General features: G+C 43.0%; 1 protein-coding gene across 1 annotated transcript in view; it reads left to right on the top strand.

Annotated features, from left to right (window-relative positions):
* LOC132208859 (utrophin-like) overlaps positions 1-23,882 on the top strand; it is a 122,251-nt gene that overhangs the window by 68,881 nt on the left and 29,488 nt on the right. The window contains exon 3 of the mRNA XM_059644173.1: positions 9,805-10,073. Coding sequence (XP_059500156.1) covers positions 9,805-10,073 — 269 coding nt within the window. The remainder of the gene's footprint in view (positions 1-9,804; positions 10,074-23,882) is intronic.

The following is a 23,882-nucleotide window of genomic DNA, read 5'->3' as shown; positions in this document are numbered from 1 at the left end:
CACCCATTCCTCTCAGTAACACTGCCCATCACAGGGACCTTACCCGCTCTTCTCAGTAACACTGCCCGTCACAGGGCGCTCACCTGCTCCTCTCAGTAACACTGCCCATCACGGGGCCCTCACCTGCTCCTCTCAGTAACACTGCCCGTCACAGGGCGCTCACCTGCTCCTCTCAGTAACACTGCCCATCACAGGCCCCTCACCTGCTCCTCTCAGTAACCCTGCCCGTCACAGGGCGCTCACCTGCTCCTCTCAGTCACACTGCCCATCACAGGGCCCTCACCCGTTCCTCTCAGTAACACTGCCTATCACAGGGACCTTACCCGCTCCTCTCAGTAACACTGCCCATCACAGGGCCCTCACCTGCTCCTCTCAGTAACACTGCCCGTCACAGGGTGCTCACCTGCTCCTCTCAGTAACACTGCCCATCACAGGGCCCTCACCCGTTCCTCTCAGTAACACTGCCCATCACAGGGACCTTACCCGCTCCTCTCAGTAACACTGCCCGTCACAGGGCGCTCACCTGCTCCTCTCAGTAGCACTGCCCATCACAGGGCCCTCACCTGCTCCTCTCAGTAACACTGCCCATCACAGGGCCCTCACCCGTTCCTCTCAGTAACACTGCCCATCACAGGGACCTTACCCGCTCCTCTCAGTAACACTGCCCGTCACAGGGCCCTCACCTGCTCCTCTCAGTAACACTGCCCGTCACAGGGTGCTCACCTGCTCCTCTCAGTAACACTGCCCATCACAGGGCCCTCACCCGTTCCTCTCAGTAACACTGCCCATCACAGGGACCTTACCCGCTCCTCTCAGTAACAGTGACTGACTGTCACAGGGCTCTCAGCCCCTCCTCTCAGTAACACTGCCCATCACAGGGCCCTCAACCGCCGCTCTCAGTAACACTGACTGACTACCTCAGGGCCCTCACCCGCTCCTCTCAGAATCACTGACTGACTGTCACAGGCCTCTCACTCCCTCCTCCCGGTAACACTGATTGCCCGTCACAGAGCTCTCATCCGCTGCTCTGAGTAACACTGGCTGACTGTCACAGTGCCCTTAACTTGCCCACTTATCTGAATTAGAGACAATATCAATGTGGTTGCTTTATGAAGTACAAATACTGTGAGAAATCAATGTCATAATCAAAGTGAACTTGATTAGTAAGAGATTGTGATAGACTGTCTTTATTTATTTCATATAAGTATGTTATTACTGATTTTATGACCTGAAGTCACAGCCGTATTAAATCAGCTTCCCTGCCTCTGTTCGTAACACATTGATATGAAGTATTTGGTGACGTTCAAAATTGATCCCAATGTTTCCTAATCAGATTTTTTGAAAAGTCAGTGCCAGACTTTGTGCATAACAATACCAGACACCAGGTTTATAGCTTAAACAAAAGATTTTACAATTTATTAACAATATGTATCTTTTAAAAGAAAGTTAAGCAAAAAGGTATTCTGATGAATGCCCATGACTTAAACATCATCTTCTTTGATTCTAGCCCCCATTCTAACAAAGACAGAAAGACAGACAAACAGATATAATTAAGGAATATATTAAAGGGAAAAAAATAAATCAAGTGTAACTGGCCAGTTTACTTAACCAGACTGCATGATCTTTAAAACGGAAAGCCCTGTGGATGCTGTAAATCAGGAACAAAAACAAAGCTGCTGGAAAAGCTCAGCGGGTCCAGCAGCATCTGTGAAGGAAACAAAGTAAAATTTCAGATCTGGCGACCCTTCCTCTGGTCAGTTCTGAGGAAGGGTCACCAGATCTGACATCGTACCTCTTTTTTACCTTCACAGACGTTTCCAGACCTGCTGAGCTTTTCCGGAAATTTTGTTTTTGTCCATCATCTGAAATCTCACAGTCAGATGAGATAGTATCTTCAAGCTAAAATCTGAACAATCTACAGATGCTGTAAATCAGAAACAAAAACAGAAGTTGCTGTAAAAAACCAGCAGATCTGGCAGCATCTGTGGAGAGAAAACAGAGTTAACATTTTGGGTCAGATTACCCTTCCTCAGGATTCCTTATTTCTAAGTAAGTGTCACAGGATCGGAAACGTGAATTCTAACTTCTGTCCATAGATGCTGCCAGACTTGCTGAGCGTTTCCAGTAATTTCTGAGCTTCTGTCTTGGTTTCTGAAAACACTGAGCTATGCAAATACCTTTCAGTAGGCTTTGGGGGGATATTTAATTATTACTTGTAACAGAGGACCTCTTCACTTAGATTAAGTTGATAATGGGAGGACAACCAGTTGGCAATCAAACCTCTGTCCTGTAGCTTTTGCAGGGACAATCCTTCTGATTTAAAGACAGTTCAATATTGGTTTCTCTTTGTTAGTGACACATCAATCGAGTTTTCTTGGAAGAAGAATTGACCTGCAATTAACTTCCAGACCTAGCCTCAGAAACAAATATCAAATTGTTTCTTCTTTTTTCACATAAGCTGCTGCTCACAGTCCAAAGGTCACTCTCAGCTCACAGTTCACAGCTCCAAGCCAAAAATGATAATGAACTGAAGTACTAGGAGGAGTAAGACAATTCAGCTCCTCGAGCCCCGCTGTTTGATACGATTGTGGTTGATCTTATCTCTGCTGCAACTTCAGTTTCCTACCTGCTCTCCATAATTCTTGAATCCATTATGAACTCAAAAATCGTTCTATCTCCTCTTCAAATTTGCTCAATGTCACAGCCCCCCAATGCCCTCTCAGGGAGTGAATTCCAGAGATTCATGACCCTTCCAGCATAGAAATTTTTCATCAACTCTTTAAACCTTCTTCCCCTTATGCTAAACCTATGACCTCTTGTTCTATTGCCCGCATGAGGAACCATCCTTTCCCTGTCAACTTTATCAATCTGCTTGAACATTTTATATCCCTCAATTAGATCCCTTCTCATCTTTCTGAACACCTGAGAATGTAGGCCGAAACTACTCTGTCTGTCTTAAGACAGGTTCTCGTCTCTGGAATCATCCTGGTGAACCTCCACTGGACTGCCTCCAATACAATGACATCTCTCCTTAAGTAAGGAGACCAGAACTGTACACAGGGCTCCAGGTGTGGTCTCACTAATGCCTTGCATAGTTGCAGCAACCTTCTTTTGTATTTTTATACTCGCTTTCTTTAGCAACAAATGCCAAAATTCCATTTGCCTTCCTTAATACCTGCTGTACCTGCTTACTGGGTTTCTGTGATTCATAAAACTAAAAAAAATGAAGGTTTCAATGCTGTTAAAATGAAATCCATCCAAGTAAAATTAAAATAATGATAAGAGAACATTAATAGAAAGTGAAAACATTTTTCTCTCTCTGGAGAGCAATATTGAACAGCCTTCACATAATAATGTTATTTGTGAGCTTGGATTCTATACTGGAGGAATGCTGCGCAAGTTTTAAGTTTGATTTGTACACCTATACCGTGTGCAGTGAGAAGGACAAGAGGTGGGTTTTAATCTAATAATTTTCTGTGTTCTTCTGTTAAAAATACACATAGGCATCCGCTTGTGAGCACTTTCAGTAATTGAATACCACAGTAAAAAGAATGAAAATTTATCTCACCCTGGGATCTGAATTGTCCAGTATCATCATCAACTGGGATCATAACACTTGTCATTTCAAAGGCCAAACCTGATATTACCACTCGATTCCTCAACTAAAATGGAATTTGATTCATTCAATGTCAAACATCAATGACCTTGATAGTGTGTAGTAAATTACAAAGTGAAACAAAATAGCCCTTCACCATTTTTCTTGTAAAGCAAATCCATCGTATTCAATTGTTGTAGTGGTATAAAACACCAGTAAGTCACACATTGCAAAGTCCTCCTGAATGTGAGCCAAACATTTACATAGATCTGTGGTTAACCTCAAGAGGCAACCCAATCTTGTATTTGTTTCCTGTTTATGACTTTTTAGGCCACTTTTCTGACAAGAAAGACTTCACCAGTCTCCTTAAACAGCTGAGATCAGACTAAATACAAAGCTCTATTTTGTCCATAACCTACCCTTGATCAATGCTAAAGAAGATAACGCTAGCATTTAAATAAAATTGTATTTATAGAATCATAGAGTGACACAACACGAAACAGACCTTTCAGTCCAACTAGTCCTTGCTGACCATAATCCCAAACTAAAGTAGTCCTGCCTGCCTCCTGCACTCGGCCATATCCCTCCAAACATTTCTTATTCATGTACTTATCTGGATGTCTTTTAAATAGTGAAACTGTACCCACATTCACCAATTCCTCTGGAAGTTCATTCCACATATGAACAATCCAACAACATGGCCCACTATCACTCGTATTCGTACAGACAGATAAGGAAGGACACCACTTTGATTGGGACAACACATCCATCCTAGGACAAGCCAAACAGAAACATGCACGGGAATTCCTAGAAGCACGGCATTCCAACCGGAATTCCATCAACAAACACATTGATTTGGAGCCAATCTACCATCCCCTGAGAAAAAGAACAGGAAATGACATCACCAACCCAAGGAAACCTAACCAGATAAATAGAAAGCGGGACATAACACCAGCGCTTCGTCGGAGGCTCACTGATGATGTTACCTAGAATGGTGACGAAACGTCTGAAAACGAATCTTCCAGCTCAGCGAGCAAACTCACATCCAGAACCTCAACCTGAGCTACAAAGCTTCTCAAAACTCATTAGAACAATCCTCTGTGTAAAAAGATTGCCCCTCATTTCCTTTTTAAATCTTTCTCCTCTCATCTTAAAAATATGCCCCCTAGTTTTGAAATCCTCCACAGTAGGGAAAAGACATTTGGCGTTCACCTTATCTAGATCCCTCATTATTTTATAAACATTCATCGGGTGACCCCTCAACCTCCTATGTTCCAGTGAAAAAAGCCCCAGTCTATTCTCACCTTAAATCTCAAACCATCCATTTCTGGCAACATCCTGGCCAATCTTTTCTGAACCCTCTCCAGCTTAATAATATCCTTCCTTGAACACTGACCAGAATTGGACACAACAGTGTAGAAGAGGCCTCACTAATATCCTGTACAACTTCAACATGGCATTCCAACTCTTCTCCTCAAAGGTCTGAGTAATGAAACACCTTCCTAACTACCGAAAGAACTACAGATGCTGTAAATTATGAAAAAAAACAAAGTTGCTGTAAAAGCTCAGGAAGTCGGGCAGCATCTTTGAAGGAAAAAACAAAGTTAACGTTTCAGGTCCGGTGACCTTTCCTTAAAACTGGCATTTCCCCTCTTCGCTGTCGACTGTACTACCGATTTTGGTATCATCTGCAAGCTTACTAACCAGGCCTTCTATATTCTCATCTAAATCATTTATATAAATGACAACCAAAAGCAGACCCAGCAATGATCCCTGTGGAACACTGCTGGCAACAGGTCTCCATGATGGAAAACTTCCTTGCATCACCACTCTCCATCTCCTGCCTTTTATCCAATTTTGTTTAGTTTCTACTCAATTAATATTCCAGTAATAAACATGCCTGATGAGTGGCGGAATGGTAACCGCACCCAAAGTGTTAACGCTGCTTTTTTTTCCCCATCACAGATGTTGCCAGACTTGGTGAGCTATTCCAGCAACTTTGTTTTAGTTCCTGATGAGCTGCGACTTTGTACTTGACTGACTTCCAACATCAAAAGTTCTAAATGTTGGAAGAGATTGGTTAACCTTGACTTCCTAGCTTGAAAATGTGCCTTTTATGCAAAGAAACTGTACTCTGGGACAGTGGTTTTGCAGATTTACCTGCAGGCCCAGCTGTGAATCAGAGTTGAAGAAGTTGCATGCACTGATGAATAGGCAGCTGTTTAGCCTCTGGATGGAATCCTGTGGAAGCGACGAGGGTCTAGGCCATTGACTCGAGAACTGATGAGGGAACGGCTTGCCCCAACCATCTTCCCTTCAGGGGAACACCAGCCTCAGGTCGCTGCCCTCAAGGGGTATGTCATCCTGACCTTGCTCCTCTCATGCGTCGGCAGCTACATCTTTCTCCCCTCTGGCACTTAATAGACCGGCGGCCGATCTGGTGCGATTTCATTCGCCATGAGCTGTTGGCTAACCAGAACCCAGCAGGTGTACTGAGCAGCAGTGTCACTTGGGAGGTGATGACCTCTGTTACCATGGCAACCAACCTGCGATTATTGCTAGATCTCGGGCCAGGATTGAGTGAACCACCATTAGCACGCCGCTTCCCCTTCTTGATGTTGCACATTGAATGCCTTTGAAGGCCTGTTACATTTCTTAATGGTGACACCCCTGCCCACTGTTGAGTCAATACCAGTTGTTGTGGGATGATGTATGTGTGCGTCAGTTGCTCAGTTAGGGACTTTAACTCGCAACGAAGTTGGGAAGTTATGTAGAAGTCTTCTCACCATGGATTTAATCTGGCTCTAAGCAGAATTGTAGGTGGTACCATCCTTCTACCTGATTAAATGTCCTCTATTTCCAAACTTGCCACAACAGAAAGTACAAAATACCGCTGTTTTTGTTCTCAATTCATGGTTTAATTTTGCAATCAGTGTCGGAAGCAGCAGATTAGTTCAGTCCTTGTGAAATTGAAGGCAATGCAACAATTTAATTGGTCACTTTTTAACATGGTAGGTTCTCAAACTGAGGAAATGGTGAATGTTGTTGATCTTTAATGCAATATAATGGAGGAGAGAAAAATCTGGACTACAAAACCCACAGGAAGAAAATTATAATCTGTCAGTGCTGCCTCCATGAGAACAATACCAAGTAAATACCCGTCCCCATATCGAACAATAGAAGTTTCCTGCATATCAGAACATACCCATTGAGTGGGGAACTGACGAATAATGCAGGAGCACCATCGGATTGAAATACTTTTATTCTAAGGATTTCAGAACATGCTGGGATTTTTATTGCAAGCAATACTTGTGATGGAATATTCTTTTAATGTCAAAGTGCTGCAACAGTTTGGAAGAACCAATATTAAATGGATATTATTGCAGATAATATATGTGAATGAAATAAAATTGTTTGCTTAAAGTATTTTGTAATTGGAATTGAATGTCACATTTTTGTATCTTAGTTGTCTTCTGTTTCTTATTTTTATAGAGCAGGTATTGTCCTGGTCACTTGTAATGCTGCCAATTCAAGATTAACTACATGGATGGTCTCTATCAGTTGCTGAATCCCCGATGTCAGTTTGTAATCCTGAATCCAATATTGTCACTTCATCTTTCAGTTCTGTTTATAATCAAAGTTTGAGATCAACAGCTTTCATTTTACTATCTGGAAGTCAATTAGTGCAGATTTTGTTTGTAAACCAGCGTTCTGTATGTAAAACTGCCTTGTTTAATTAGATTAGTTAGTTGAGATTCATTTTAGTGAAATGAATCCTAACTAAGCTTCATCTCTTCCTCATTCTGAACACATGCTATGTCACGCAATGGCCATTCAATTTTGCATTGGTGCCGGTTCAAACCATGTGTATTCCAACTACGCATTGATACAGATGAAATAGTACCATTTCCTTGTTCGTACCATTCTCACCATACAGTGTTTCAGCATTTCATTACGTTTCTGTGTACAGTTCTGAACCAGTCCCCTTGCCCCTGAGCTTGCCAAATGTCTCAATGTTGTCATGACATTGTCAAAGAATTCATTCCTTGGTAGATTCAGAGATAAATTAATGTAAACTAGTATGTGTTAATGCCTCTGCTGTAATCGGGTGAAACACTCAGGCCATTGTCTTAATTTTTCTCTCTTGTATTTTTTTGAAATGTTGACCATGCCATTTGCTCCACTTACTGGGATTGGACTTGTTACAGAAGTGCTGAACGTCAACTTGCCAAATACAATTGGCTAAAAAGTCTGAGGCCCATCAGTCTCTTGAAACACTTTTGCTGTGCAATCAACATTCCAACATTAATTGACAATGAAAAATTGCATACGTGCTTCAGAAGATTCGATTTGAAACAGAGATTTGTGAATATGAATGGAGCTATATATGTCTCCATCTCGGGCACCAACCTCAAGTCCACCTGGACTATCTCCAACACCTCCCTCACCTTCCTGGACCCCTCTATCTCCATCTCAGGCAACCACCTAGAAACCGATATGTATTTCAAGCCCACCGACTCCCACAGCGACCTAGGATACACCTCCTCCCACCCACCTCCTGCTAAAATTCTATCCCCTATTCCCAATTCCTTTGCCTTCGCCGCATCTGCTCCCAGGATGAGGCATTCCATTCCCGTACACCTCAGATGTCCTCGTTTTTCAAGGAGCGCAACTCCTCCCCACCCCCCCAACCCCCCGCAGTGGTGAAGAACGCCCTTGACCGTGTCTCCCTCATTTCCTGCAACTCATCCCTCACACCCTGCCCCTGCAATAACCACCAAAAGAGAACCCCCTCATCCTCACATACCACCCTACCAACCTCTGGAGACAACGCATCATCCTCCAACACTTCCACCATCTGCAATCTGACCTCACCACCAAAGACATTTTTCCTCCGACCCTTGTCTACTTTCTGGAGAGACCACTCTCTCCGTGACTCCCTTGTCCGCTCCACACTCCCTTCCAACCCCACCACACCCGGCATTTTCCCTGCAACCACAGGAAGTGCAACACGTACCCCCATACCTCCTCCCTCACCCCCATCCAGGCCCCAAGAAGACTTTCCACATCAAGCAGATGTTCAACTGCACATCTACCAATGTGGTATACTGCATCCGCTGGACCCGTTGTGGCCTCCTCAACATCGTGGAAACCAAGGAGAGACTTAGGTGTTCTGCAAAGCAGTCCCTATGCTCGGTTCACAATAAACAACTGCGCCTCCCAGTCGCGAACAATTTCAACTTCCCCTCCTATTCCTTAGACGACATGTCCATCCTGGGCTTCCTGCAGTGCCACAACAATGCCACCTGAAGGTTGCAGGAACAGCAACTCATATTCTGCTCGGGAACCCTGCAGCCCAAAGGTATCAATGTGGATTTCACAAGCTTCAAAATCTCCCCTCCCCCTACTGCATCCCAGAACCAGCCCAACTCGTCCCCGCCTCCCTCACCTGTTCTTCCTCTCACTTATCCCTTCCTCCCACCTCAAGCCACACCCCCATTTCCTACCTACCAACCTCACCTCTTGACCTGTCCATCCTCCCCGGACTGACCTATCCCCTCCCTACCTCCCCAACCTACACTCACCTCTACTAGCTCAATCCCACCTCTTTAACTTGTCTGTCTCCTCTCCAACTATCTTCTCCTCTATCCATCTTCGATCCGCCTCCCCCTCTCTCCCTATTTATTTCAGAGGCCTCTCCCCCTCACCCTCCCCCTTTTCTGATGAAGAGTCTAGGCCCAACATGGAAGCTTTTGTGCTCCTAAGATGCTGCTTGGCCTGCTGTGTTCATTCAGCTGCTCACTTTGTTATCCCTATATCTCTTAACAACCTCATTAAGTGAGTTCTTGAGTTAACTGTGCAGGGTAGACTTAGAGTTTATCATTCTAACTTGCCAGCCCTGAAAGATGAAAGTTGGTTTATGTTGGATGCTTGTTTCATAGCTACGAAAGATATCCTGAACGGATTTTTCATGTCTTTTGTTGAGAACTTTACCCATTTAGTCACTCTAATCCTTTTCCTTTTTTAAAGTTTCCTTGGTAGTCATAAATTTTTAATGAATAAAATCTTTAGTCTTATACTAGATATTCCCAATTTCAGGAGAAAGTCCAGAGAGACCTTTTAAAGGAAAGGGTTTTCGAAAGAAAACCGAAGTTCCATTGATCAAAGTCATGAATAGTTGATAAATTATTTGCACTTCATATTTCCAGAACCTACCCTGGAAGAGAGAGCCCAGAGAATTGCCAAAGCTGTCCGCAAACAGTCAATAGAAGTGAAGGAAAATTGGGAGCAATTGAAAACCCGTGCGAGCAACTGGCAGAAACAGGTGGAAAAGGCGTTGGAGAAACTTCAAGAACTGCAGAAAGCTCTGGATGATCTTGAGGCTCATGTGATAACAGCTGAGGGGGTCCACACTGATCAGCAACCTGTGGGTGACCTGCTTATTGACTCATTGCAGGGTCACATTGATAAAACCACAGTAAGTGCAATTACATTACACTTCACTTATGAACAGATGTAACCACAATGTTGTATCGAGACGATCAGTAATATGAGTACTTCAGTGATATTGATTGAATGGTTGTTAACTTAATTTGCAAATTAAAACTTAGTTGAGCATGCCTTCTGATGATATCACATCGTTAATATTAGTATAGTTGACGATTCTATTAGTCAGTGACATCAGCTGAGTTATCTACTTGTTGCCATGTTATCGTGATTAAAGGAAAAGTCTGACCACGCCATTTGGCGACTCCTTAGAGAGAGACAACTGGTTATGATTTAACCAGAAGATTACCATGCCTCAGGCAAGTAGAGGGTTTGAGGCGAAGATCATTTGTGGTAAGCTCACTGGTGTGGCAATTGAGCCCTCTCTTGCAGGGGATCACTCTGCATCACAAACCAACCGTTCAGTCAACTGAATTTGAATAGAGTTTAGGATTGGAGAGCAATCCATGCATTTGTATTTTTTTTAATGAATGTTTCTCACTGGCAAACCTTTTAAAAGCCAGCTCAGCCATACAGGCTAGATCAGTTCCTGATCTCAGCTGAATTTTTTGATCTCGGGTGAGTCAGCGTTAGGAGTTCAGTGATTGGAATGAATTCACATGAAGTTAGCGAGAGGGATACTACACGTGAATAGATCAATGTTTTGAAAAGAGGATGAGATATGAGCAAAAGTTTAACTGATGTGGAAGACCAGCCAAAATCATCATCAACGGTGGAGCAGGCTTGAGCGGCCACGCAACATTGAGCTGCCGCTATTTGACTTGTTCTGTGAAGAGGAAGGAAAATGGTCAAAGTGTCAAAAATGCTGAAGACCTCATCATTCTACAACCTCAAAATTTGATTGTGTTCAGTATATTATCACTACTGGTACCCCTAAATCCTGGTCTATCATCTCAGCAACTCTACTCTGCCCAAAAGCTGGTTACTTGTGACATTTTTGAAGGATCTTCCCAAGTCTGAAAATCATTTTTGTGTTTGTAGAATCAGAGTTGGCGTGTGGAAGGAGGTCTTCTGGCATATCATAGCTCTTTGAAATAACTCCCCAATTTGTCCCCCTCTGCTGTGCAATGACTTCAACCACTTATATAATCTCTTTAATGGATGGAAACTTTTGAAGGCATCCGGAATGAGTATTAACGATCCCAGAATACAACTGAGCCTTATTAAGTTCTTAGTTCTGATGATCAAGAGCTTGATCAAAGAGGATTGTTTTAAAAAGTGCCTTAAAACAGGAAAGGTAAAGAGGCTAAGAGGTGGAAGAAGTCTCTTGTTGGGTTTGAAGCCTACAAAATTAAATGTTTGGCAACCAAACATATCCTGAAGTATGGTCGGACTGGTGGAGATTATCCAAATAGCGATAGGCCATTTAAAATCAAGAGTGGGCAAGAGGACATAATTAGACGAGTGCAGATACCCTGAAGTATGGTCGGACTGGTGGAGATTATCCAAATAACGATAGGCATAGCCAAGGAACAATTTGGAAACAAAAATGAGAATTTAATAAAATTACTGTTAATACTATCAGTTAGGTAGAAAGCACAGAGAATAGGATTTGGTTCAAGATGAGTCTCAGGCAGTGGAGTTTTGACGACCTCAAGTGTTCAATGGGCAAATGTGGGACTCTAGCAGGGAATGCATTGGAATTGTCAGGTCCGGAAGTGAAGTAGTTTCAGTTGAAGGTTTCACTGCTAATGAGCCAAGACAAGAGACAGCTTTAGGGATTGCATGAATGTGTGGTCGGACGTTCATCGTGGGATAAACAAGATGCCAAGGTTGTGCTGAGACAAGCGTAACATTACATTGTTGCCAAGGAGGAGTAATGCACTCAGTAGGTCGTGAATAGAGATTGGTGTGGGGACCACAAACAGTGGTCTTCCCAGGTTTAAATTGTTGTCTCTACAGAGTTCCGCAACTTTATGTTCTGTTCAAAAGGCTTCACTGACAAGGAAACAGAAGTTAGCCATTTGTTTACTTGTCAATATATCTTGATTTTTCCACCATGTTCTCCAATTATTTCCAAAACCTGTGCAGTGTACTAAGTGAACCATTCAAACCTTAAAAGGAAATGTTAAAGTTGTGGAATATAAAGTGAAATTTATTTTATTGAAAATTGAAATAAATTACATGAGGGTTTGACCAAGACTGAAAGGAATTAGATGGGACACCAGATGAATAAAACAAGCAGTAGTAAGGTGGTATTAGCTGGATGTTCCTGAAGAAAGAGAACGCAGCCAACCTTTCTTCCATAAGGGGGATTAATTGTGTGGTGTCAGACACAGTTGATTAAATCATTCCTTCTGCCTTTACTGCCTGACTGTACTATGGTTGTAATATTTACTTTTTTAAAGGCTCAAGGTTAGACATACTTGTCATTTTATAAATTTTAAGAAGTTGGCTTATTGTCAAGTCACGGTAGGATTGAAAACACATTCTATAAGTGTTTGAAGTCAGAAGTCACATGACACCAGCTTGTCGTCCAACAGGTTCATTTGAAATCACACAAGCTTTTGGAGTGCAGCCCCTTCATCAGGTGCAGTTAGTGAGGTGACCACAGCTTATAAGCAGAGAGATCAAAAGATCCGAGAATTGGCGTGAGTGGAGTGTCAGATAATAACTCTATACAGGTGACCAAGCGTGTCAGAGGCAAGCAAAGTGTTTATAAAGTCAATGTCAGTGCTGTGCTGTCATGATAATCAGGCAGCGCAACAGGAATGTACAAAAGGTGACATCTCAGGTCAGACTCTGACTTGTAGTTTCGAGGCTTGTGTTCAGAATCTGTCTTAGAGTTTTAACCTTTATTTCAAAAGCAAGAATTTGTAAGATGCCACACTGACTGACTGTAACTACAAGTTGTGTGCTTCTTCAACAAAATATCTGCAAATAAACAAACATCCTGGATGAAGACTTATTATCTGACACTCCACTCACACCAGTTGTCTGCTGTTTTGATCTGTCTGCTTATAAATTGTGTGCCTGTGTGTTTTCCTCTCTGACCGTACCTGATGAAGGGACTGCACTCCAAAAGCTTGTGTGATTTCAAATAAACCTGTCAGATTATAACTTGATGCCATGTGACTTCTGACTTTGTCTATCCTAGTCCAACACCAGCACCTCCACATGATAAATATTTGGAACCAAGTCAGTGCAACAGGTATACGTTGAACATTTGACTTCGGAAGGATGCCTAGTGCTGAAAAATTCATTAATAACAAAGGATTTCTCCATTATGCCATCTATCGTAACATGCTGCGTCTCACAGTCATAATGAAAGGATGCCCACTTTAATTCAGCAGCGCCAACAACAGTTATGGATATTTTTAGCATGGGAGGAGGCCATTCAACCACTTTATCTGTACCAGCTCTCTCCCAGAGCAACAAAATTAATCCTTTTCTTGAACTCGTTCCACATATTTCACAGGATTGAAATATATAGGTACATAGTTAAGAGATTTTAACATCAAGTGAGCAGTTCTCGCACTACACCTTGTCACTAAAAATTGAAAACGTGACTTACAAAGAGTGAGTCTTTATTTTGTTCTGTTGTGATGATGAAGAAGATGCAAGTCCAAGTGCTGGAACTGGCCTCTTGAACTTAGAAATTTTTAAATGTGTATAAAATGAATTCCGTGTGCATCTACGAAAAGCAGTTTTATGGAAGGAAAAGGTACCAAAGAAGATTCGGTGTATTGTACTTTATCCTATTATACTCCAACCTGTGAAAACAGAACTCTACTTTCCTGTGCCTCCCAAATCCCGAGTCTGTCCCTGCCCCCATTGACCATGAGGACACGGCCGGAGACCCCAACCGATGATGTCACATTCGCCTCCGCCGGCCACACCACTTCCGGGACCGCTGCTGCAGTCACCGCCTCCACTTCCAGTTACAACACCACACACACCACCCTCGCCGCAGCTGCTGCCGCCCACCCCGATACTCCAACCGCCGACGGAACCCCGCCCACGGCCGACGCCGACGGAACCCCGCCCACGGCCGACGACCTCATCGCTCCGCCCACAACCTTCACAGCCAACAACCCCAGTGAAGACAGTCACATTGAACCCTGCCGCATGTTCACCATCCCCCCAGACCTCCCACTAACTGAGGACGAACGGTTAGTCCTTAGTAAGAGGTCTCCTTTGTCCCTCTACAACCACACATCAACGAATACCAGTCACGATTGGACATAGAACAGTTTATCCGCCGCCTTCGCCTCCACGCGTACTTCTTCAACCGGGAACCTAACCCTCCCTCCACTAACCCCTTCACCCGCTCCCAACACAAGTCCTCCTCCTGGACACCACCCCCAGGCCTCCTACCTTCCCTCGACCTCTTCATCTCTAACTGCCGTCGAGACATTAAACCGCCTCAATCTCTCCACCCCTCTCACCCACTCCAACCTCTCCCCCGCAGAACGGCCGGCCCTCCGCTCCAACCCCAACCTCACCATCAAACCCGCAGACAAGGGTGGCGCAGTGGTAGTATGGCGCACTGACCTCTACATCGCCGAGGCCAAACGCCAACTCTCCGACATCACCTCCTACCGCCCCCTCGATCATGACCCCACACCCGAGCACCAAACCATCATCTCCACACCATTCATGACCTCATCACCTCAGGGGACCTCCAACCCACAGCCTCCCACCTCATTGTTCTCAACCCCGCACGGCCCGTTTCTATCTCCCTCCCAAAATCCACAAACCTGCCTGCCCTGGTCGACCCATTGTCTCAGCCTGCTCCTGCCCCACTGAACTCATCTCCACCTATCTGGACTCCATTTTCTCCCCTTTGGTCCAGGAACTCCCTACCTATGTCCGTGACACCACCCACGCCCTCCACCTCCTCCAGGACGTCCAATTCCCTGGCCCCCAACACCACAGTTAATCAATGCGGTAGGGTTTCAAAACTAACGGACTTACCTAGGGCCGAATGTTGTGGATGTGAAAATAAGTAGACTTTGTGACATCAGGCCTATGTGGTCAGAATTTAAACTCTGGGTCAAAATAACAAAGGGTGCAACGAAAACCGGTAGCTAGCAAGCAGACCTCCTTTCAAGGACCAAAGATAATGGCTTCGTTCTGTTCAAGATTTAATAGATGGAAACTATCCGGTTATGTGGAGACAGTGGAAGAAATGAATGAGGGGGTGGATAGATCTGGGCATTGCCACCATGTATGTGGAAAGTGCAGTGCTTTCACATGATATTGCTCTGGGGCAGTGTTCAGATGAGAAAAGGAGTGGGATTTTACTGATTTGGCCAGACCTAAGTGATTCACACCCACGGCCATGCTGTCAAAGATTTGTGGAAGCCAGCAAAACTGAACTTGACTGTTTGCAGTAAATGTACAGCATTTCAGATGTCACTTGATCCTGCAGATTGACTCCCTAGAATCTGCTTGTCAAATGATTTATATGGCTAAAAGGTTCAAGTATGATTTTGTGCTGTGGAACTCATCTCGAACCGAAACTCGCCAGTTTTTATATCAAGATCTGGAGAAAGTATTAGTTTTTTGAAGATGTTCTGATACAGAGATAGACTAATAGTTTCCTGAGAAATCGTGGGGCATTGGCCAGGAAGTTTAACAAACAGTGGGGAATAAAACAAACTTGACCTGAATCCTATGTTAAGTATATAATGGATTTGTTCCACAGTGAGGATATCAAAAGATATTCTAATTTTTAAGATGAGACACTCAGGATAATTTGGGTAGGATGCACTTCTTGAAGGGACCGGAAAGGTACAGAATTATCCATAAGATGTGAAAAATTTGAAATGAAGACAAAACCTTTTGAGGCTGGGGTGGGGAAGAAATGAAGGTCCAATTTTGCTCATTCAACCTCTCCCATTGACCAAATGCATTTGTAGTGTCTGTAAGGTTGGTGACGGCACTTAAATGAAGAAAAATCAACATGGACATGCTGTACATAACCATGAACAATCAATCTCTTGGCAAGGATAATGTGACAGGGCATTTGAAAAGCCAGGTTATTGTAATTTGAATTAAGAGATCAGGCTGTAGAACTTGAGATCAATCTCAGAATAAAATGTAACAACAGCGATAGATGAGGAACCTCTTCACTCACAGAGAGGTGAACTTTGTAATTCTGTACTCCAGAAAATGTGGAGCCTCAGCCAAGAAGTATGCTCAGGACGGGGATTGACATGCTGGGGTAGTCAGTGAAGCACTATTAATGTCACAGGATTAGTAATCCGGAGGCCTGGGACAATGCTGTAGAGTATAGTCTTAAGTTCCACTGTAACAGCTGATGGAATTTGAATTCAGTTCAATATAATTTTGGGGGTAGGTGGGAATGTGGAGCCGAGATTGCAGTCAAGTCAGCCACGACCTTCTTAAATGGTGAAGCAGGCTTGATGGGGCCAGTTATCCAACACATGCTCAAATTGATATAATCATAAACAAAGCTGGTCTCAGTGATGGTTACACTGTCACTGTTACACTATTCACCGTTATAAAAACTTGACTCATTCACTGATGTTCTTTAAGAAAGGAGCTCTGCCATTCTTATTTGATCTCACCTCCATATGACTCCAGATCCACGATAATGTGGTTGACACTTAACTGCACTCTGAAATAGTCAAACAATTTGGAGGAACTAGGGATGGGCAGCAAATCCTGTCCTTGCTACTCCTGCTCCTTGTTGCTATGACCCTCTATGCTCTAACATATTAACCAATTTCCTCTTTGAATCCATTTGAGGAGCAGTGTATATTTTGTATCGCTTGGTGATTCTCCAAGTATCTGATGGATTTTGCATAGTTCCTTCTACCTTCTAAATGTGAGCTCCTTCCAGTGTTTAACCTTTAAGGTAGGCAATCGTTCTCGAACCTTTTTGATTGAATGCTTTCATATTAATAGCAATCACTAACCTATCTATTATTAATTGCATATTCATAAGACCAAGGGCTACATGTAAAGAAGTGTTCTAATCATCTTTTTAAAAAGCTACTTCCTGACGGTTATCATGGAGATGAGATTAGATTCCCTACAGTATGGAAACAGGCACTTCAGCCCATCCCCCTATCACCGACACACACCCCTGAACACTCTGGGCAATTTAGCATGGCCACTCCCCCTAGTCAGCACATCTTTGGACTGTGGGAGGAAACCGGAGCACCCGGAGGAAACCCACGCAGACACGGGGAGAATGTGCAAACTCCACACAGTTACCTGAGGCTGGAATCGAACCCGGGTACTTGGTGCTGTGAGGCTGCAGTGCTAACCACTGAGCCACTGTGCTGCCCCGATGTGTGTATTTGCTTCTAACTGTGATATCTGTCAGTCCCTGGACTGGTGTTTGATAAGGGCACTCATAATGTATATCCACTTTATGCAAATGCTCTTCTATTGTTCGCCTGATAAATCAAGAAAAGGGCTGGATCCTTTTGTATATTTTTAACATCACATATTCATGATTTACATTTCGTTGAGCGTTTCAAATTGCAGTAATTAAACATTCATGACAGATAAAAGCATTCCAGAATTGTTCCGACTTGATGATAAATAGTGAATATCTGTTCTTGACTGCAGCTTTCCAGCCTATCAGTGCAGAGAGGCATTGCTTAGCAAGGTTGGATGAGGAATATTTTGTTCCAATTAGTTACATTTAATTTATCACCATTGAAGCTCGCGTTGGTTAGTGTGCTTTTTTCCAATATATTTAATCTCAAGTTATGACAGATGATTTGATTTGTAGATCTCAAATTACCTCTCTACTGTAGAACCCAGTTTTGAAACAATTGATATGAGGCACTTATTGTACTGTCACTGATGCTGTCATTATACTACCAGAGTATGGCTGTAATGCTGAATTACTTTAGCCTGCCTTCATGAAGCAGTGCAATCTTTCCGAGATAAGGATGAGGGGAAGGTGCATATAAAAGATTGATTTATAAAATTGAGATTCATGGAATATATAGGTCACTATCAAATTTGGTTAAAAAAGATGGCTGAAGGACAGAAGCAGCAAGTTATGGTAAATAGATGAGAACATCGCTATTAGCAGTTTGCCAGGTATGAGGACACTGATTTTTGGAGATAGATGCACGATTTGAATTTGGGAATATGGCATACAGAAGGCCCTTCAGCCAATCAAGTCTGCGCTAATCCCACTTTGCAGCACTTGGAGAATAACCTTTAATTTCACGTGCTCATCCCAGTACCTTGTTAAAAGTTGTGAGCTCTCTTGTCTCAACTACCCTTCTGGGTAGTGCATTCCAGATTACCACCACCCTCTGGGTAAAAATATTTTTCCTCAAATCCCCTCTACATCTCCTGCCCTTCACCTCATAATTGTGTCTCCTTGTCATTGACCCTTCAACTAAGGATACGGCTGCTTCCTAACCTTGCCCCTCCTCATCTTCTGCACCTCAGTCACGTCCCTCCTCAGCCTTCTCTGCTCTAAAGAGAACAATCTGACCTTATCCAGCTAGTCTCCGTAGCTAAAGTGCTCCGCCCCAGGCAATATCCTAGTGAATAATCTCTGCACCCCCTCCAATTCAATCACATCCTTCCAACAGTGTGGTGATGAGAACTGCATACAGTATTCCAACTTTGGCTTAACTAAAGTTCTATACAATTCCAACGGAACCTTCCAGCTGAAACCATCTGTGCCATGACTGATAAAGGCAAGTTCTCAGTACGCATTCTTAATCATCCTGTTAACCTGTCCTGCCACCTTCAAGGTTCTGTGTACAAGCACCCCATGATCCGTCTGTGTCCCCTAAGCCTCCTAGTGTCTTGCCATTCATTGAGTACCTCCTTGTCTTGTGACTTCTTCCAATGTGCATCACCTGATATGTTTCAGGATTAAATTCTGTCTGCCACTGATCTGCTCATCTGACCAACCCATCTATATCTCATTATGTTGTATATATCACGAACAGTGAGGGACCCAATATGGAACGTTGCAGTACGCCATTTGACACAAGCTTCCAGTCGCACAAACAGCCTTCTACCTCTGTGCTCTGTCTCTTACCACTGTGCCATTTTAGAACTACCTTGCCGTAATAGCCAGTGGTGCCAGATGTGTTTACCTTTAATATCAGTCTCACATGTGGGACCTTGTCAAAGGCGTTTTTGAAATCCATACAAAATGCATCAGCTGCAGTATCAGCATAGAGCGCAGAAGCAGAAATAGGCCATTCAGCCCTTTGAATCTGCTCTGCGATTCAAAGAGACCATGGCAGAACAGTTAATTCTCCAGTCTACTTTCCTGCCTTTTCCCAATATCTGCTGTCTATCTCAACCTTAAATTCACTTAATGACCAGCCTCAATAGTCTTTTGTGGCAAAGAATTCCACAGATTTGCAACCCTCAGAGGGAAGAAATTCCTCCCAATCTCTATCTTAAATGTGTGACCCCTTATTCTGAGATTATGCCCTCTGGTCCTAGACTCTCCCACAAGGGAAAACAAACTCTCTGCATCTACCCTGTCAAAAATCTTATAAGCTTCAATAAGGTGGCATCTCATTCTTCTATATTACAACAAGAACAGATTCAATCTTCTTAACCTCCTAGAACTTATTTGAACTTCCTCCACATCCTTAGATATTTCTCCCAAAACTGTTCTCAGTGTTACAGCTGTGATCTGACAATTGCCTCGTACAATTTTAACAAAACCTTTTATATTCCATTCCATTTGCCTTCTTCGTTACCCAATGAACTTGGATGCTTGCTTTTTGTGATTTGTAGACGAGAATATTTAAATCCCTCTGTTCCGTAGCTTTCTGCAGTCATTCTCCATTAAATAATAACCAGCTTTTCTATTCTTCCTGCCAAAATACATTAGCTCAGATTTCCCTGCATTATATTCCATCTGCGAAGTTTTTGCCCATTTGCTTAGCCTGTCAATATCTCTCTGCAGACTTTTTGATTAATCCTTACTAATTGCCTTCCCACATGGTTTTGTGTCATCAGCTACAGTATATTCTCTTTCGTCATTCAAGGCATTAATGTATTTCATAAATAATTGTGTCCCCAGCACTAATCTGTGCGGCGCTCCGCTAGCTGCAGGTTGCCAGTCTGAAAATGCCTCCCTTGTCCCAATTCTGTCTTCTATGAGTGAGCCAGTCCTCTGTTCATGATAATATACAACAGCAACATCATGGACTATTATCTTATTAAGTAGCCTAATGTGTTATAGCTCATCAAAACCCTTGTGAAAATCTGGGCACCTACATACCTCGCAAAATTATATCAAAATTGTGAAGTGTGACCTCACTTTGATGAAGCCATGCTGATCAAACCTTGCATTTCCAAGTGGAGATGAATTCTCTCCTCCAGAATTTCCCCAGTTGTTTCCCTCCCACTGATATGAGATTCATTGGTCTGTAATTCCTGGTGTATCTCTCTCTCTCTCCTTGAAAAATGGTACCACATTAGTTGTCCTCTACCAATTCCCCTGTAGCCAGAGAAGAATTCAAAGTTTGGGTCAGAGCCCCTGTGATTTCCTCTCATCTCTTATTGTGGCATATGATACAACCCCTTCAAACCTAGAGAATTATCTACTTTTAGGCCTAGCAAAGCCTCACTCCCTGTGTCAGTCTGCTCAAGTACCTCAGTCCCTGTCCCCAAGTTCTCTACCTCCATCTTCCTCCTCTTGAATGTAGACTAAAGTGAAACACTCTACCAGTGTCCTTCTGTACGGTATAAAGTTTTCCCCCGGACCCTAATGGGCCCCATTCTTTCTCTGGTTATCTTCTTCCCCTAAATGTACTTGTGAAATATCTTGGGATCTGTCAAATTTTATCTTCATGTTTTTTCATGCGCCTGTTTCCTCCTAACTGCTTCAAGTTCCCTCTGAGCTTTCTATACTCCACTAAGGCCTCCATCATTTGCTCCCTTTGTACCTCCTAAAAGCCTCTTTTTTTTTGTTCTTAACCGATTCTGAATATTCCTACACATCCAGGGTTCTTTGTCTTGTTATTTCCAAATTTCATCCCAAAGGAAACATGTTGGGCCTGTGCTTTCCCCATTTTCTTCCCAATCACACGTTCACTTTCTACTGTAGAATTTGCCAGACGTAGCTGAACCTGGTCCACTTTGGTCAGATCCTGCTTTATTTTAATAACATCTGCCTTCCTCCGATCCAAAATTTTTTTTTTGCAATCTACCATTTTCCTTTTCATAACAGTGGTTGCTATCACTATATTCTCCCCACTACCACCTTAAACACCTTGGCAACTTTGTTCTCAAGAATTAGATCTGGGACTGGACCGTCCCTTGATGGACCTTCCATATGTTGACACAATAAACTCTGCTGAACACGTATATAGAAATCCAACTCCTCTTTACACTGTGCACTTTACACTCGATAACAAGGTGGACATAATTTTAAAAAGAAAGGTTTAGAGGGGATTAGAGGAAAACCTTTTTCATCCAGAGGGGTCTGAAATGCACTCTCTGGGATTATAGTTGAGACGGGAAATCTCAGAATCTTTAAAAAGCACTTGACGTGTCATTACGTTCAAGGCTATGACCTAGTGTGTTGACAGTGGGTCTAGTGTATATAGTAGTATGTCCTTGATAGCGCAGACTCAGTGGGTTGAAGGGCCTCATATATTGTATGATTCACTGATTATGACTATCCCAAACAATGTTGAGGAAGTTGAAATCCCCTGGTATAGTTACCATCTTATTATTGCACACCTCAACATGAGCAATACAGCGTGAAGTTCCAAAATTTACCACGATTGCCAAGCTTGCAGGAGCCCAAACAATGAGGATGATTCCGATCAGCTGCAATAGGCCAACAGAATGGGAAATGACATGGCAGTTAGAGTTCAATACAGCAAAATGTGAGGGGATCTGGGATACAGTGTGGTTTAGTCAGCAGTGGCCCTCCTTCTGAGTCAGAAATGTCGGTGTGATTCTCACTCCGAGACAGAAGGACCCAGTATTCAGTGCAGGAAAGCAAACTTGTGTGGTAATGAATCCTCAGCCTGGATCGACGGCTTAGGTTAGCGGCAGATATATCTACAAGATGAAAAGATGATAATTGCAAAGAGTGGTGATCTTTGCTCACTGTTCTGAGTTCGGGTCACTAGACCCGAAACGTTAACTCTATTTTTCCCTTCACGGATGCTGCCAGACCCACTGGGATTTTCCAGCAACTTTGCTCTTGTTCTTTTTGTTGTTGATCAACTTGCATTGTGTTACCCCATATAAAATGGGAAATGTCCAAGGAAAAAGAAAACGATGCATGAGGTGAAGCAGTTTAACTAAAGGGATAGTGGCAAACAATAAATACTCGAAAGACATTGTTCCAAAGAGTGTGTGAGGACTGAAAAACCCAGGAATGTAGGGGTCATAAAGCCATAAAATGAAGGAATGGAAGTAGGCTTTTTAGCCCATTGAATTTGCTTCACCATTCGATCAGATCATGGCTATCTCTGTTTTGAATATTCTTAGTAACCCAGCTTCAACAGGCCTCTGGAGTAAACAATTCCACAAAATCAAGCCCACAAAGGAAATAAATTCATCTTCATCCCTGTCTTAAATATGTCACGCCTTATTCTGAGATGATGCCCTTTGGCCGTAGATTCTCCTCCAAGAAGAACCAAACTTTCTGCATCGACACTAACAGGCCCCCTAAGAATCCTGTATGTTTTAATAAGGTAACCTTTTACTCTTCTAAATTCTAAAGAGTACAAGTCCAACCTATTTGACCTCCTTAGAAAGAAGATCCTTCTGTACCTAGAATCAACTTAGTTAACCTTCTCTGGACTGCCTCCAATGTTGAGGTTTCTTTCCTTTGATAAAGGGCCAAAAGTATTTGCTGTGTTTGAGATGTGGTCTGTCTAGTACTTTGTATTGTTTTAGCAATACTTCCCTCTTCTTTTATTCCATTCCTTCTAAAGGCCAACAGGAGACTTCCTTGTTAGTTGCTGAGCATGGTTGCTAACTTCTTATGATTCATGCACAAGGACCTCCAAATTCCTCCTGTACTGCAGCTTTCTGCAATCTTTTTCCATTTTAATAACATATAGCTCTTTTATTCTTCTTGCCAAAGCACATAACCTGACATTTTCCACATTATATTCCATCTGCCAAGTTTGTGGCCATTCACTTTGCACGGAAACATAAGAAGTAGAATGAGAAATGGGCCATTTGGCCCTTCACGCTTGCTGTATCATTCATTATGAATATATCGAATCATCCAACACAGTAGCCTGTTCCTCCTTTAACCTTATATCCTGTGATCCACTTAGTTCCAAGTGCTAAACCCAAACTCCTTTTTGAAACTGTGCAATGTTTTAGCATTGATTGATTTCTGTGGTAGTGAATTCTGTAGGCTCATCAGTCTCTGGGTGAAGAAATATCTCCTCATCTTAGTTTAAGGGTATGAAGAATGACTGTGACTCCTTTGTTCTGTACATCCCTGCCATCAAGAACATCTGCCCTCCATTTGACTTGACTGGTCCTGTAAGAATTTTAAGCTTCGATGAGAAGCCCCTTCATTCTTCTGAATGCCAGTGGTATAATCTTATCTGACGCAACCTCTCCTTATATGCCAGTCTGCCTTCCAGGAATCAGTCTGCTAAACCTTTGCTGCACTGTCCCTAGAGCAAGAGTGTGCTTACTCAGATAAAGAGGCCAAAACTGCACGTAATATTCTTGGTATGTAATTGCAGCAAGACATCCCCACTCCTGAATGCAAATTCTCTCACTCTGAAGGCCCTTCTGCTATTTGCCATCTTAACTGCTTGCTGCACCTGCATGCTTACCTTCAATGACTGAAGTACAGGTTTGCCCAGATCTT

The sequence above is a fragment of the Stegostoma tigrinum genome, unplaced genomic scaffold (genome assembly GCF_030684315.1).
Source record: "Stegostoma tigrinum isolate sSteTig4 unplaced genomic scaffold, sSteTig4.hap1 scaffold_55, whole genome shotgun sequence".
In the NCBI taxonomy this organism is placed as follows: Eukaryota; Metazoa; Chordata; class Chondrichthyes; order Orectolobiformes; family Stegostomatidae; genus Stegostoma; species Stegostoma tigrinum.
The sequence above is the reverse complement of the archived record's forward strand: the minus strand, read 5'-3'. Positions and strand labels throughout refer to the sequence as shown.